This window comes from Phasianus colchicus, chromosome 4 (assembly GCF_987193195.1).
Source record: "Phasianus colchicus chromosome 4, bPhaCol1.hap1.1, whole genome shotgun sequence".
NCBI lineage: Eukaryota > Metazoa > Chordata > Aves > Galliformes > Phasianidae > Phasianus > Phasianus colchicus.
The window spans coordinates 65,278,076-65,291,027 of NC_143439.1; the positions used below are offsets into that span (position 1 = coordinate 65,278,076).

Below are 12,952 nucleotides of genomic sequence, written 5' to 3' on the forward strand. Positions count from 1 at the left end.
AAGATTTCTTCTGAGAAGTGACATGCATCTCCTACTGGCATGCATCCACTGGAAAGGGTCAGTTTACAGATGTGTCATCTGTGCTTGTAGAAGCAGTCCTTCAGTAGTGTTCTGAAATGCCACAGGTTGTGTGCTTTGTTTCTGTTCTTATTTTTAAACTGTTGCTTTGAGGTCACAGTGATGAGGATACCTCCTCCCCTTAAAATTCCCACTGTGCTGAGAAAGTGGTTTTTGTGTCAGATTTTCTTTGCTGTCAAAGATAGGAATGATGAAAGGTAGGTGTAATCCTAAAGCTGTGTTAAAGCAGATAGTTCTGCTTGGTAAGCTGAATTTAACATGTCTGTAGTGCTATACTAGCTGCTGTAGGGCTTCCAGGCTTATAGCTGGGTAGCTTGGATGAATTCAGGTAAATGTGCCATTAACTCAGAGCAAGGATGGGGAATATGGGTTTGATTTCTGTGTGTTTTGAACCTCTACTGAACTTCAAGCATGTCCTTCATCCAGTACAGTTCTGTTATCTGTGGCAGCGTGTGGGAGGGTGGTAGCATAGCAGAAACATTCTTATGCAAGCACAGCTATTTATTTATTTATTTTTACAAATGCTGCACAAGAGATACAGTAATGCTGTAAAAAGGGAAAGGAATTTCCAAGATGGATCATTTCAGTTGCACTGCTTTCAAATCTTAGTGTTCTGCTGAGCACAAAGTCAGCCTGGTAGTGCACAGAGGGAGGCAGCCTGGAGGCGTTCTGCAGCAGGGATCTTGCAGAGAAGAAAAGTTCAAGACTTGTGTATAAGATATGAGGGAGAAAAAAGCAGGAGGTGAGGGAAAGAGAGCTCACTGCTCCTTTACTTTTACTTTATCTTCCCTAAACATTACTGGTTTCAGGCAGGAATGCCTGAAATGCCAATGCTCCACCTGAACATAATAGTTAAACAGAGACAGACACTTCTAAATACATTCTTACCAGGAGTCTTTGAGGTGTAAAAACTCAAAGCCAGCCAGCTACCTGCTGAGATGTCAAACTGCTTCATCTCTACAAGCTGCAAGTGCTTGGCTGAAGATGCACGGTCTGGCCTGGTGCGTCTCCCAAAAAGCAGCTGGCAGTGAGCACACTTACATTTCCGAAGCCTTGAGTGCTGCTGGGATTTCATGCAGGTCTACGTGCCCGTTGTCTGGCCCAGCTTTGCAAAAAAAAATCCCAAACAAACGTAATTAAGAGCTTAAATAACGTTTGCACCTTTCTGAGAAATAGTGTGAATTTCTCCTGCTGTAATTCGCAACTGGAGGCATTGGACGGCTGAGCTGGGCGTTGGAATCGAATCATCTTTAAGGTCCCCTCCAACCTGAAGGGTTGAGCTGAACTCCCCGCCCGTCCCGCTCTCAGAGGCAGGCGGTTGCGTTCCGTCGCCGCGCTGCTGCCATTGGTGGCTGCGGGCGCAGGGAGAGCGCGCCAAAACGGCGCCGAGCCGCGCTCCGATCTCCCGCCACGGCGGGGCGGGGCCGGGCCGAACCACGGCGCTGAGCCGCGGGGGAGGAATTGCCGTCCCGCCGCCGCGCGTGTCGCGGTTCCAAGCGCGTCCTGAGGCGGGTTGGCCGGCCGCTGCTCCGCGCTCACGCAGCGGTTGGGGAGAAGGGGCGCCTCAGCGGCCGCGTTCCGCTACCCTGGATCTCCCCCCCCGTACCTGGCGCGGCGCAGCGGCCGGCGGGGGGTGGGGCCGGGCGGGCTGGCGGGAGATGCGAAGAGCCGGGTGGTAAAGCGGCGGTTCCGCACGGCGTCCCGCGTGTGCGTCCGTCCTGCCGTCCGTCTTTCCGTCCTCGGGGCCCGGCGCTATGTCCTTCCGCCAGAGGAGCCCGCACGGCGCGGCCGGGAGCAGGTAGGGCGGGCGGAGGGCGAGGAGCGGCTCGGGGCGCCGCGCCCGGTCCCGGCGGGGCCGCGATGCCCTCGGCGACGGGCCGCCATGTTGTGCTGTGGGGGCGGCGGGTCTCTGAGGGAGCGCGTCTCTGCCGGCAGCCCGCAGCCGCCCCCGCGCTGGAGCCAGGGAAGGAAGCGCGGCGCGGACGGGAAGCGGAGGAAGCAGAGCGACGGCGGAGCGGCGGCGTGCGGGGACGCGGAGCGCCGGGCCTCGGACAGCAGGGCCGACAGGTGAGACAGTCAGAGAATCGCTCGGGTTGGAAGGGACCTCAAGGATCATCATTCCAACGGCAGCCTAACCGTAGTGCCCTGACTCTAACGACCCTCTGCTAAATCACATCTCCGAGCACCACGTCCAGACGGCTCTTAAACACGTCCACGGACGGTGAGTCAGCCACCTCCCTGGGCAGCCTGTTCCAATGTTTAACCACCCTTTCTGTAAAGAAGTGTTTCCTAACATCCAACCTAAACCTACCTCGGCGCAACTTGAGACCGTTTCCCCTCATCTTGTCACCTGTCACCAGTGAGAAGAGACCTGCCCCGCTCTCACTGCAAGCACCTTTCAGGTACTGGCAGAGAGCAGTAAGGTCTCCCCTCAGCCTCTTTAAACAGCCCCAGCTCCCTCAGCCTCTCCTCATAGGGCTGATTTTCCAAGCCCTTCACTAGCCTCGTTGCCTCCTCTGGACCTGCTTCAGTACCTCCACGTCCTTTCTGTACTGAGGTGCCCAAAACTGAACACAGTACTCAAGGTGAGGCCTCACCAGTGCCGAGTACAGGGGCAGGATGACTTCCCTTGTCCTGCTCACCTCACCATTCCTGATACATGAGAGCATGAGGATGAGAGGGAATGGCCTCCGGTTGTGCCAGGGGAGGTTCAGGTTGGATATCAGCAAAAATTTCCTCTCAGGAGGAGTGGTGATGCATTGGCACGGCTGCCCAAGGAGGTGGTGGAGGCACCGACCCTGGAGGCTTTAAAGAACAGCTGTTGGTGGGCGTGAGGGCTGTTGGACTGCATGGCCTTAGGGATGTTTTCCTGAGCCATTGTGTTGCTTGTGGTTCTCTTCTGTTGGGAGAGCAGTAAGCAAATGCGGCCTGAAAACCAGGAAACAATTTAAGTAACTTTCCAGAGGTTTTCTAATGAAAAGTCTCTGGTCTGCAGGGCACAGCTCTGAGCTCGTGCTTTAGGATGATCAACCGGCAGGACAGAAACTGCTCTGGAAAACTTAATCAGTCTGAATGTAGGCAGCAGCTGATGATTAGGAAGAGATACAAGAATCATAGAATGGCCTGGGTTGAAAAGAACCACAACAGTCATCTAGTTTCAACCCCCCCACTATGTGCAGGGTCACCAATCACCAGACCAGGCTGCCCAGAGCCACATCCAGCCTGGCCTTTAATATCCCTTCCCAGTGTTGAATCTTCTCGTGATGTTAACAGGCTACAATGAAGTTATTACATCCTCTTTGCAAATCTCAGATTACCAGCTAAAAATGAAGTGACTTTTTTTTTTAGATTATATGAGCAATATCGTTATGTGTTCTAATTTTTTTCTGGTACCTATTGAGTCTCTGAACAGGAAATAATAAATACTGGTTAACTCGTTTAGTGGAGAGAAATTATGTGAGTAAATGAGTAAAGATGATATTTCCCACGCTGTTCTCTGAAGGAAACCATCAAAGTTCTTGAAGTGTAGTCTAGGTTACCTGCTATGGTGATGTGTTTCCACAGATATCTGCAACAACTTTTACTAAAAAAATAACAAGAACAACAAAAATACCAATAAATCAGAGAATTGTAGGAGTTGGAAGGGACCTCTAGAGATCATCAGCTCCAACCCCCAGATCATTCAACTTTAAAGTGGAATTATCAATTGCTTAGTTTTACAATGCTGAAATTTCAATAGAATCATACAAGATCTCCACAACCATTGTGAGTGCTATCCCCGAAAACATCAAACAGCTATCAAGTTGCAAACAGGAAAGATAGTGGGGAAGGGTAAAATACAATAGAAGAACTTTTTTTTTTTTTTCCTTTCAGTTTTACAACACCAGAAGGCCCTGGCCCCCTTTCCCGGTGTTTAGACTGGGCAACTGCAGTGGAAGAAGATGAAATGAGAACCAGTGTTAACAAAGAAATTGCAAGGTACCCATGGGTGTTTAAGCTGAATTGGGGAAGGAGGGAAGTGGAAGTTTTCTTGCAGAATCTGTATTGACTCGTATTTTTAACTTCACTGTTCAGTCAGACTCAGATTGTGGTTCAGTCCTAGTCTACGAAGATTGGAGTTCAGTCTTAGCCTCAGAGTCAGAGTCCTGCTTTTCAGTCCAGCCTAACTCCTGCAGGAGTAGCATAGCACACTGGGGAAGTGTGTGTCTCTAAATCTCTCCCTTTTGGAAGAAATGTATCCACATTCCTTTCAATGTCCCTTCTCATTGTTTACTGTTTTTTAATATCTTTTTCTGTTCAAAGATCTTTTTGTAGTAGACTTAGGATGAGTCCTTGGATGTGTTGTGTTCTTTAGTTTTTAGGAGAAAACTGAATCATCTGCTCCATAGTGGAAAGTATTTACGGTGTGTAGGTGGATTTCTTTAAGGCCTTGAGGTAAAACTCACTGAGCTGTCACAGTGCAGCCACGGATGTTCTCTCTGTGTGTGTTCTTAATATTGACTTGAACTCTTGCAGATACAGAAGAAAACTCCTGGTAAATGAGTTTTCAAGAGAAAGGAAGTCCTCTTCAGGAAGGTAGGTTTCTACTTAGCTGAAGAAAATCTTTATGGTAGATTTGACTTTTCAAATGTAGTTTTGCTTTTGAAAACCCTCGAGTTGAAGTAGTACATCTTAGTTCTCCCTCAATATTTAAATTCATTCACATTTCAAGCATCCATTTGAAAGCACTTCACATGTTTCTTTTGAGTCGTCTATGTACCAGTTTGTTTTTTTGAGTATCACTTGTTTTGTAGTGCTCCCAAATTTATAACATTCTGTTCCTACAGTTCTGATTCAAAGGAGTCCACTGTAACAGTAGAATTGGAGACGGATGAGGTGGTTTTGATGAGAAGACAAAAGCAGATAAACTATGGAAAAAACACAATTGCATATGACAGATACATTAAAGAAGTTCCTAGGTAAGGTGCTTGAGCTTCTGGAAAACTAAATGTTCAAATGTAGGTCCAGTAACACTACATGAGCAATTCCCCTTCAAACTTTCCCGTGCTGCAGAAATGAAAGTGTAAGCTCTTATGGTTGTGCTTGTCAGCTTGAAGAAATGAAACTGCTTTTTTGCAGTCAGTTTTCTCAATGGTAAAATAAAAGGCAAAATGGACTCTGGTTATTCTTAAGTTTGGAATATGTTTTATGTGCAGAAACTGAACGATTAAGTTTTTAGATCTAAGATTGTCTTTTTTTCCCACTTGACCCAAAGACAAAAATGAAAGCGTTCATATGTAAATGCCACCCTTTCAGCAGAGTGCTGGAATTGGGCAGTAGTTCTCTTTATGAAATAACTTTCCTAAGTTAAAAGGTTGTAATGAGCCTGTCTAGCAGGCATCTGTCTTAACTTCTTCAGCCATATGATAAGTCTGTGTGGAAAGCATTAATTTTTTTTTTTCATGTCTGATATCTGAACAGATGCCATCGTATACCAGGAGTTCATCCCAGAACTCCAAATAAATTTAAGAAGTATAGCCGTAGGTCATGGGACCAACAAATAAAGCTGTGGAAAGTTGCATTGCATTCCTGGGATCCACCAACTGAAGAAGGATGTGATCTGCAAGAAATGTGCGTATGGAATATTCTAGATAAATAGATATATATTAAAGTTCTAAAAAATAAAACTGCATGGCCATTTATGAGACAAGTCAGTGATGACTGAATATTTTCATTAGTTACTTGTCCATGGATAGTGCTCTTGAGAGCTACTCAGTTCCTTCTCAGTAATATGTAATAGCTTTTAGGACATACTTGGTGGGAATGGACTTGTCCTTTGTCTTTGCAAGGGCACATAGCCTTTGCTTCTAGAATGTATTGCCACTGGATGAAATCAGTCAGTACCACAGTGCTCTAAAAAGGGAAAAATCACAGCAGTAAGGCAGGCTGGTTTTTGCAGAGCGATCTAGATTAATTACTCTGTGCTAGAAGCAGTACTGGAGAGTTCTGATTGACTGGCCAGTCTCATGAACATTGAGCTCAGGCCAATACAGCGAGCAAGAACATGCTTCGCAACCTTCTCACCTGCTAGTTCAAGGACAGTGGTATATAGAATCATAGAACATATTATGTAGGCTCTGTTAAATCTTAACAAATCAATGGAGACCTTGTCCAGGGAAGAAATAACTTAGGAAAAGAGCAAAGAATTGTCTTCTGCATTGAGGCATTGCCTGAGTGTCAGTTGTCTTTAATCATTCAATCTCAAGGCTTTTATTTATTCTTTGGCCATTTGGGCTGTATAAATTAACCTGCAATTCTCTTCTGTCCCAGCAGTCTGCCCCTGCTGTCCCTATACCTTCTGTAGGTCTCTTTGCTCTTATGGCATCACATTCACAAGGGCACCCATGAAGTCCTACTGAAAAATATGATTTGCTCTAAGATGTATGCTTTTTAATTATTTCACAGTAGTCCTGTTGACCTCGGCGAGATGGAGACAGAATCCATAGGAAGCAATTCTACAGAATCTCAAACGAGCTGTCAAGATAATTATGTAAGAATACCTCTCATTTGCATAAATATTTATTAATAGTCTGTCCAGTCCTTGGAATTATAACTCGAATGGCCTGAACACATAAGAGATTCCATCTGCTATATTTAGGGACTGAGCAATTTTTAAATCCACTTTCCCAGCTGTAACCAATTTGTGTCTATAGACTGAGTCTAGAGTGACAGAGACATTTTCTTCTGTAGCTATGGAACATTAGATATCTGTCAAAAGCATGTCACCTGGGAGTTATGATTTAGAAACTAATGTAACTAATGTTAAAACAGGATGTAATTGGTATATTCTTGGCACTACTGGGCTTTTTGAAGGCTTTTTTTACACCCAGAAAGCATTTAACAAAGCTGAGCAGATGCCTCACTAATCTTTTTTTACTGTTTTGTTAAAGTTTCTCTCACAATGAATATAAATCAGTATAATGCCTTGGTGTATGCATATGCTGATCCTTAAAACTACGTTCAAGAAATCATAGAATGGGCAGAAGCCTTCAACTTAAATCTTGTCTATCTTAAGACTAGCCTTAGGTTTTAGTATGGTCTTTAAAAAAGTGTTTGTAAGCTTCTGTTATAGAGTGGCCTAAATGAACTGCAGAAAAAGTTATGTGAATTATTGCCTCAGTAAACCTGCACTTAACTGCTATTTTTTAACTGACTTTGTATTCCAGGATACCTGTTCTGGCACTCCCACCAAAGTTAGACACATTGACTATCAAGCAGAAGGTGAATTTGACTTGGAAGCATGTTTGAGTGAGCCTCTTAAAGATTTAAATACTGTGAGTTAAATAGTTTTGTGCAAATTGTTTTAGAAGAAGTTTGTTTTAAATTTGAGATGTTAGATTGATTCAGCAGTTGAGTGTTTTCTACCTGTCAATAGTGAGAAATCTTAAGCAAAGTTAAAAACAAAGTTCTTTAAGCTGTGGTTGGTCTACCTATTGTCCGGACCAAACTTATGTTTAAATTCAGCAGTGTGAATTCTTTTTAACTTTTAATTTATGTATATCAGACTTTTTTAATTATTATTATTATTTTTTTTTACAAAACTTTAAAATAATAGCTGAAGGCAATGCTATCCTCAAGTAATTATAAACAGTCAGGCAAGATCTTGCTATTTTATTTTTCCCTTGTTATCCTGAATTCCAGTGTTTCACCTGCAGATCGATGGCGGAGTAGAGAAATATTTTCCATCTTATGTCATTTTGCTTTTCCTTCTGTCTCTACTGCAAAGATCTGCCTGGATGTAATGCAGATGTTAGCAGAAGCACACTGCTGATCAGTATGAGGACACTTGTCTGTTGCAGTTACTGCAGTTTTAGCTGCCTTAGCTTTAAAAGTAAACAAACAAACAAACAAAAAAACCCAACAAACCGCAGATTCTTTTCATTTACAAAAACGTTTTTGAAACAATTGGAAAGAAAGTACTTAATGGTGGATGTCAATATGGAAAAACATAGGTAGCAGTAATATTACTTTGAAAAACTATAACCTGAATTTGAAACTTGTAAATAATAATGAGTTACTTCTTAATACAGACAAGAGCATAAAATGTCTAGGGAAAATAAGTGATTCTTTTTAATTTGCTGTTTTTAAATGTAAAACTTGTAAATGATAATGCTGTACAGACTTTCTGCTGAATGCAGTTGATGTTTCTACTGCTTTTGTATGGGATGTTGCTGGAAAATAAATTGATATACATTTATTTATGACTCCTGAGCTGCTTTTCCCACTCCGGGTGTTCTGTGGATAACATAATGCAAATACTGAAGGTCATATATCTGAGGCACAATAACAACAGGTTGTGATATTACAGGGTTTTTTTGCACTTTCTTTTGACTTTGAGGGAGACTTAGGAGCTATCTGCATGCAGACTGCCATGGTTCATTTGTACTGGGTAAGCCTTTTGCAGTCTTCTTCAAATCATTGGGATTAATGGGTGTCCGTTCACTGCCTGCCAAGGTCTGTTGTTTAGAACTTCTGCTAGAATCATAGAATCATAAAATCACAAGGTTGGAAAGGACCTGTAAGATCATCTAGTCCAACTGTCCTCCCATTACCATTGCTACCACAAGCATTAAACCAGATCTTGTAGATCCTCATCCAGACGCCTCTTGAACATTGCCAGGGACGGCGACTCCACCACCTCCCTGGGCAGCCATTCCAGTGCCTGACCACTCTGAGAGAAAAAGAGATGTCTAACCTAAACCTCCTCTGGTACAACCTGTGGCCATTTCTTCAGGTCCTGGTTGTTGCCTGGGAGAAGAGGCCAAAATCTTCCTCATCACAATCTCCCTTCAGGAAGTTGTAGAGTGCAATGAGGTCTCCTCCAGACTGAACAATCCCAGCTCCCTCAGCCGCTCCTCATAAGACTTGTGCTCCAGACCCCTCACCAGGTTCATTGCCCTTCTCTGGACACGCTCCAGGGCCTCAATGTCTTTCCTGTAGTGAGGGGCCCAAAACTGAACACAGTGCTCGAGGTGCGGCCTCACCAGTGCTGAGTACAGGGGATGATCACCTCCCTGCTCCTGCTGGCCACACTATTTCTAATGCAGGCCAGGATGTCATTGGCCCTCTTGGCCACCTGGGCACACTGCTGGCTCGTGTTCAGCTGAGCATCAACCAACACCCCAGGTGCCTTTCCTCTTCACAGCCATCCAGCCACTCGTTCCCAAACCTATAATTCTGCATGGGGTTGTTGTGGCCAAAGTGCAGGACTCGGCACTTGGCCTTGTTGAACCTCATCCCATTCACCTCAGCCCAGCAATCCAGCTTATCTAGATCCCTCTGAAGGGCATTGCTACTCTCAGGCAGATCAACACCACCTCCCAGCTTGGTGTTATCTGCAAACTTACTGAGGGTACACTCAAACCCTTCATCTAGGTCATCAATAAAAATATTAAACCAGCTCTTCCAACTGCATTACACAGGGCTTTGCCTGATTTGATCTCTAGACTGGGATTTCTGGTTGTTGGTGTTACAGCACTGTCAGGCTTAATGGAGACAAATGTCTTAGCTCTCAAGTGAGTATCCCAGCAGTAAGGAGTATTACTAGCTATCTTAATTTTTCAGGCACACTTAAAGTAAACGTAGCTTTTGTCTTTTTCTGATGGGGAAACATACAAGAGGAAGAAGCGTTGTGGGGATGAGGTGGTCACTTGTCCATGTCTATCTGGAATCATTCAGTGCTGCTCCTTAAGGCTTCTTTGTGCTAGCTGAAAGGCAAAGGCCTCTCAACTGGACAATCTGGGTATCTCAGTAACTGTTCTGTGTGTCAGATTTTTTAACTTGGATGGTAGGTCTGAAAATTGCATGTGAAGCTGCATGGGAGCACAATTTCAAATCACAACTACTTACTATTAAACATTGTTTGTTTGTTTTTTTAAATAGCTAATGCATGTGATTTCCATCCACCCCTGAAGACTTCATTCATACCCTGAAGTAATTCTGCCTCTGTGCCACTTAGCAGCTGGTGGCACCAAACTATTTTCACATGTGCTACTTTTGTATGTGCTACTTTTGTATGGGTTGAAGAGCAGCAATGAGTAATGTGAAGCCAGTGAGAACACTTTTCATGTCTTAAATAAGCATCCAATAGTTTATACGTTTCAACACAAGTGAAGAATAAGGGATTAATGTTAAACAAGGTGGTGTTTTTAAATAGCAAGATTTTTGTAGAGAACCATATATTGCATGGCTGGAAATTAATGCTTTGTTTCATCATTATCCTGTATTCATAATCCTGAAGTGCCCAACTCTGCAAACCACAGGGTTGTGGTTGACACTTAAACATTGTCTGTAAGCAGGAGAACCCAGGTGCTTGTGCTGCTTATACACCTGCCATAGTGAGCTGCAATACCCAACTGTCTGGTTTGGTGTTGTCTTACTGCATAGGCCATGGGTGGAATTAAGTGAATTGACTTTTCTTCATGTTACTCATAACACTGTGCTATATCTAAACTTCCCACAGATGTCATGGCAAAACTTGACATTATCCTCAGGCAGTTCAGGTTAGTCCAGAGATGCTAACAGATACATGCAAACTGATCTCCTGGGTAACGTGGGTCATGAAGAATTACCTTAATCCTATAGCAAATAATTTTAAGGTGTGTGTGGGGAACCAGGATGAAACAGTATTGGAGACAAGAGAAGCAATTAGACTTCTTAATGACTACTCACTCCCCACAGTGGGATGGAGGAGACAATCAGAAAGGTGAAAGAGGGAAAATGTGTGGGCTGAGATAAACTGTTTATCGAGTAACACAAAAGGTGTGTGCTAAAAGATACAGGCATGGGGGAATGTGGACAAAACATCAGGAAGAACTGTGGTACCTATTCAGAGCAGGGAGTTATAAGGCAAACACCTGAGACAACGGATCTTCTGTGATAATGAAAAGCCTAACAAATACTTATCCTTTGGCAAACATCTTGGGACAGTAAAGTATCTGCAGAATAACTTCCCAGTGGTTTGTCCAGAAGCTTGGATGGTTTTATTTCTTCTGACTTCCTTAAAAGCCAGCCTTAGGTGCAGGTGTGTGCTGCTCAGCAGGCATCCTCACCCAGGCCAGGTATTTCTTGGTAAACCAGTTCATCCTGGTGGGTTCATTTAGCAGGGCTGCGTTCTGCAGCTGGTGGTGAAACAGGCACAGATTTTGAGTATGTTGTGAAACAGCTGGGCATCAGTAGTAGTGTCTTGAACCCTATGAACTGCTCTGCTTTGTTTCAAGCACTTAGATGGGATCCATAAATACCGCATCCTCTAGGATGGTGTTGAGCTCCCACGTTTTCTGATTTAGGATGTTTTTTCAAAAGCGCTGATCGGGAAAACTTTTTTGCAGTTGAATGAGGTCCTCTGGTGGTTAAATGTAGGAAATGCAATTTGCTCGCATTAGTGTCTACTTGATGGGACGATGTTAGAGAAGAATAACATCCATATGTTTATTCGTGCATATTGCATGCAGTGCATGCAGTCTGCTTCAGATGGAGAATGCTGTTGTGCCAAACACCAGACTTAATAGGTCAAATTCCTTTAAGAATAAAAATGAGCAGGTTGTTAGGTGGGCAGCAAAACCTGTCAGCCCTGCTTTTTATAGGTCTGTGCCTTCTGCTTTATATTTCTCTTGATCCCTGGTCAGTAAGGGTCTTGTGTCCTCTTTCAGCATCCTCATACCATGCCTGGCTAACTGACAGTAGACTTAGCTCTGGCAAATGGAGAGGTCCATCTGTTTAACACTGGGTAGTTGGTAATGAGTGCTGATCAGGCAGCAAGCAGAACACATAAGAGCTAAGCTGTTCAGCTCTTCCTTCATTTGCACGTTAATGGGTTCTTCCTTCATTATTTTGCTATTGTCACATAAAGCTTAAAGGAAAGCATGTACCCTTTTGTTAAGTACAGATGGAAATGGAAAGCTAGTTCAAAAATTAGAGATGTTGGGACAGATGTTCAGAAAACAACTTGACAATGCAGCCATTTAAGCCTCTTTAAGGAAGCCAAGCTAAAACCAGCTTTGTTCCATGAATCAATTTTTGAGTCAAAATACTCTTTCAAGCAACATTTTGTTCACATGTATATTTACTGAAGTTATTTTCAGGATTATCTGCTCTGTTGTGTTGCTAAGGCACATAAGATCCGTGGCATAAAGGCAAGGTTATTTGTAACTTCGTTTGAAGGTAGATCCATGTAGAAGTCTGCTGGGGGATCAAGCTATTTTTTCTTTAATCAAAACTGGATTGGCAAAAGAGCCCTTTTGAGAGAAATTAGAACTTAGTGGAAGTTCTTCTGTATGTTTTCTCAAAGTGTGAGAAGATTAGTTCATATGCTATTTGGGAATTCCTTTCCGAGTGCTTCCTGACAAATGCAGATAGTTTTGTCAAAACATTGCATGAGTGGCAAAGAGATTGAAGTTTCTTTGGGAAGGATCAAAAGCTGTCCTTGTTTCAAAGAACCCACTGTAATTAGGAAGTAGTGTACGTGGTAAGTCAGTTAGGGGAGGAAGTAATATTGCAGGGGAGAATTTATTCAGTGCCGTTAAATCTGCAGCATCCAGGCAGTACTACAATAGAAAACATGCAAGGGATCAAGATCCAGCATCTGTCACTTCTGCCCCCCCACCGTATGTTTAGATACACAGCTGGTTTCCCTTTGAGCTTGTCACTTACCTCCCTTGGATTGTGTTTAAATGATAGGAGAATTTCTCCAAAAAGGGCTGATTTGTACTGGAAAAATGACTTAAAGTGGAACGTTAGAACTTCCTTCATGGGTTAAAGTGGTGTTCAGCTGTCTGCTCTGGGAGCTTGCTTTCTATTCAAGTTTCTTTTGAGAAAGTTCCTGGGAGGTACTGAA

The 12,952-nt window shown here is 43.6% G+C and overlaps 1 protein-coding gene across 1 annotated transcript; it reads left to right on the forward strand.

Annotated features, from left to right (window-relative positions):
- The first annotated feature begins 1,713 nt into the window (after positions 1–1,713).
- SLBP (stem-loop histone mRNA binding protein) lies at positions 1,714–8,318 on the forward strand. The gene is made up of 8 exons (XM_031588265.2): positions 1,714–1,876; positions 2,014–2,145; positions 3,952–4,056; positions 4,594–4,653; positions 4,905–5,036; positions 5,539–5,688; positions 6,523–6,607; positions 7,284–8,318. Exons 1-8 carry the CDS (start codon positions 1,833–1,835, stop codon positions 7,398–7,400), a joined length of 825 nt encoding a protein of 274 aa, XP_031444125.1. The 5' UTR covers positions 1,714–1,832; the 3' UTR covers positions 7,401–8,318.
- The last annotated feature ends 4,634 nt before the right edge of the window (positions 8,319–12,952 follow it).

Coding starts and splice junctions, on each gene's coding strand:
- SLBP (XM_031588265.2), top strand. CDS start 1,833: ATGTCCTTCCGCCAGAGGAGCCCGCACGGCGCGGCCGGGAGCAG. Junction 4,057..4,593: donor GTTAACAAAGAAATTGCAAG/GTACCCATGGGT, acceptor GAACTCTTGCAG/ATACAGAAGAAAACTCCTGG. Junction 4,654..4,904: donor AGGAAGTCCTCTTCAGGAAG/GTAGGTTTCTAC, acceptor CTGTTCCTACAG/TTCTGATTCAAAGGAGTCCA.